General features: G+C 40.4%; 1 protein-coding gene across 2 annotated transcripts in view; it reads right to left on the bottom strand.

The window, feature by feature from the left end:
- Rassf6 (Ras association domain family member 6) overlaps window positions 1-1,824 on the bottom strand; it is a 62,675-nt gene that overhangs the window by 17,917 nt on the left and 42,934 nt on the right. For both annotated transcript variants that reach the window (XM_017800729.2, XM_029568549.1), the window contains exon 4: window positions 1,493-1,635. In XM_017800729.2, coding sequence (XP_017656218.1) covers window positions 1,493-1,635 — 143 coding nt within the window. The remainder of the gene's footprint in view (window positions 1-1,492; window positions 1,636-1,824) is intronic.

The raw sequence follows: 1,824 nt of genomic DNA on the forward strand, positions 1-1,824 counted from the left end.
TCTCTCCCTCTCTCTCCCTCTCTCCCCCCATCTTCTTCCTTCCTCCCTTTGTGCTGGGCACTAGGATGCAAAGATAATTCAAGATGTATTCCCTGCTACCTAGAAGCTCACACTGTAAATGGTGGCCATAGATGTATAAAAGTACAATAAACTGCATGTTCTAGAGGTGATATAGAAAAGTTGTTAGTGCCTCATAGTATGTACTGAGGGATCATGGAAGGCTTTCAGGAATGTGTTGTTTGCTTTGAATCTTAAAGTATTTGTTAGAAGTGGGCTGGAGAGATGGTTAAGCAGTTGAGAGCACTGGCTGCTCATGACTGGGATTGGTTCCTAGCACACACATGGCAGCTAATAATCATCTGAAACTCTGGTTCCAGGGGACCTAGACCTTCTTCTGGCCACTGTGGGCAGTGCATGCACAGGTACACTTACATACCTGCAGGCAACAAACATACACATAAAATAAGTAAATAAAAACTTTAGAAAGTATTTGTTAGAGGAGAGCCACACAACTGGGTGTTGGGAAACAGGCTGGCTTCCAGGCAGAGTTAGGTAAGTAAGAAATTGCATGATGTGTTTAGGGAATTGCAAAACGTTCAGCACTGCTGGAGGATAATATTTGAGAAACAGTGACAAGGTAGAAATCATGGTGGGGTTTGGGTATTTTCTCTAAGCTGATATCTTGTTGACTTTAATTGTGGACAACGATCAGACTGGGTAAATAAATCATCCTGGCAGCTCTTTCTCCATCACAGAACCTCAACTCCTCTAGTAAGGAATGGGGGTGTGGTGGCTTGTGTGTGAAAAGAAAGCCTAGTATGTCAAGGTATATAAGAAAGGAGATGAGAGGAAATTACAGGTGAAGAAAGGAAGGCACTTTTATAAGGATGGCTTGGAATATTTATTAGTTTTTCTAAAAATTATGAAGGATAACATAAAAAATCTACACAAGCTGGATACTCAAGGTATAGTTGCATCTGCCCACACAGGAAACTACTTTGTATACTTAATTTAACTCCAAATGCACTTTGTTGTGCTCGACTAGACAGTTTTGTGTTCTTTCTAAACAGGTGGAGCGTAATTTAACCTCCTAGAAAACAAGAAGAGTTTTTGCTCCAAGAAGAGAAGTTTAATTTCTCTCCCTTTCTGGAGATCGAGCTAAATCTTGCATTGATATTTTGTCTCCCTCAGCGAGGAAATGCAGACTCCCAGGAAGAGGAATACAGGTAAGGGGTCGGGAAGCACAGGCTCTGGAGCCCATGGGACAAAGGTCTGACCTTCCTCTGCTATGTGGTAATTAGGGATCCTGCACAAATGACCTAACCTCAAACAGACCTGGTATTTGAACACCTAATTCATGGAGTTGTTGGGGGATTATGAGATTGTTTATAAGCAGTTACGCGCAGGCACAACCAACCTTCTTTAAGAGCACATGTAATAAAAGTAGCTATGAAGGTCACCTAAGCAATTAAAAGCATGAAAGATGGCTTACCCTTTTCTGGCAAAGGTTTCTGGTGATTTCAATAGAGCAAGTGAAGAAATTTGCTTCTCGTCTTGTATTTTCAGCTGTATGGGCCGTTTTACCCCCCAGAAAATATCCAACACTCCTTCAAGGATCAGTTGTCCATCTTCAGTCTAAGAAAGAAACCAACAACCACCGTTAATTCTTATTGCATCTTTATAGAAAGTAAATGCCTTAACTTAAAGATGTGGAAATTAATCCCATAGGAGATATTATTAGGCTTAAACATTTCCCAGGATGAATTGTATGGCTTCTTAGTTTATCTGAAGAGTAATTTTAATTTTGAAACACTATTTTATTTT

The sequence above is a fragment of the Nannospalax galili genome, unplaced genomic scaffold (assembly GCF_000622305.1).
Source record: "Nannospalax galili isolate Female #2095 unplaced genomic scaffold, S.galili_v1.0 scaffold800, whole genome shotgun sequence".
Lineage (NCBI taxonomy): Eukaryota > Metazoa > Chordata > Mammalia > Rodentia > Spalacidae > Nannospalax > Nannospalax galili.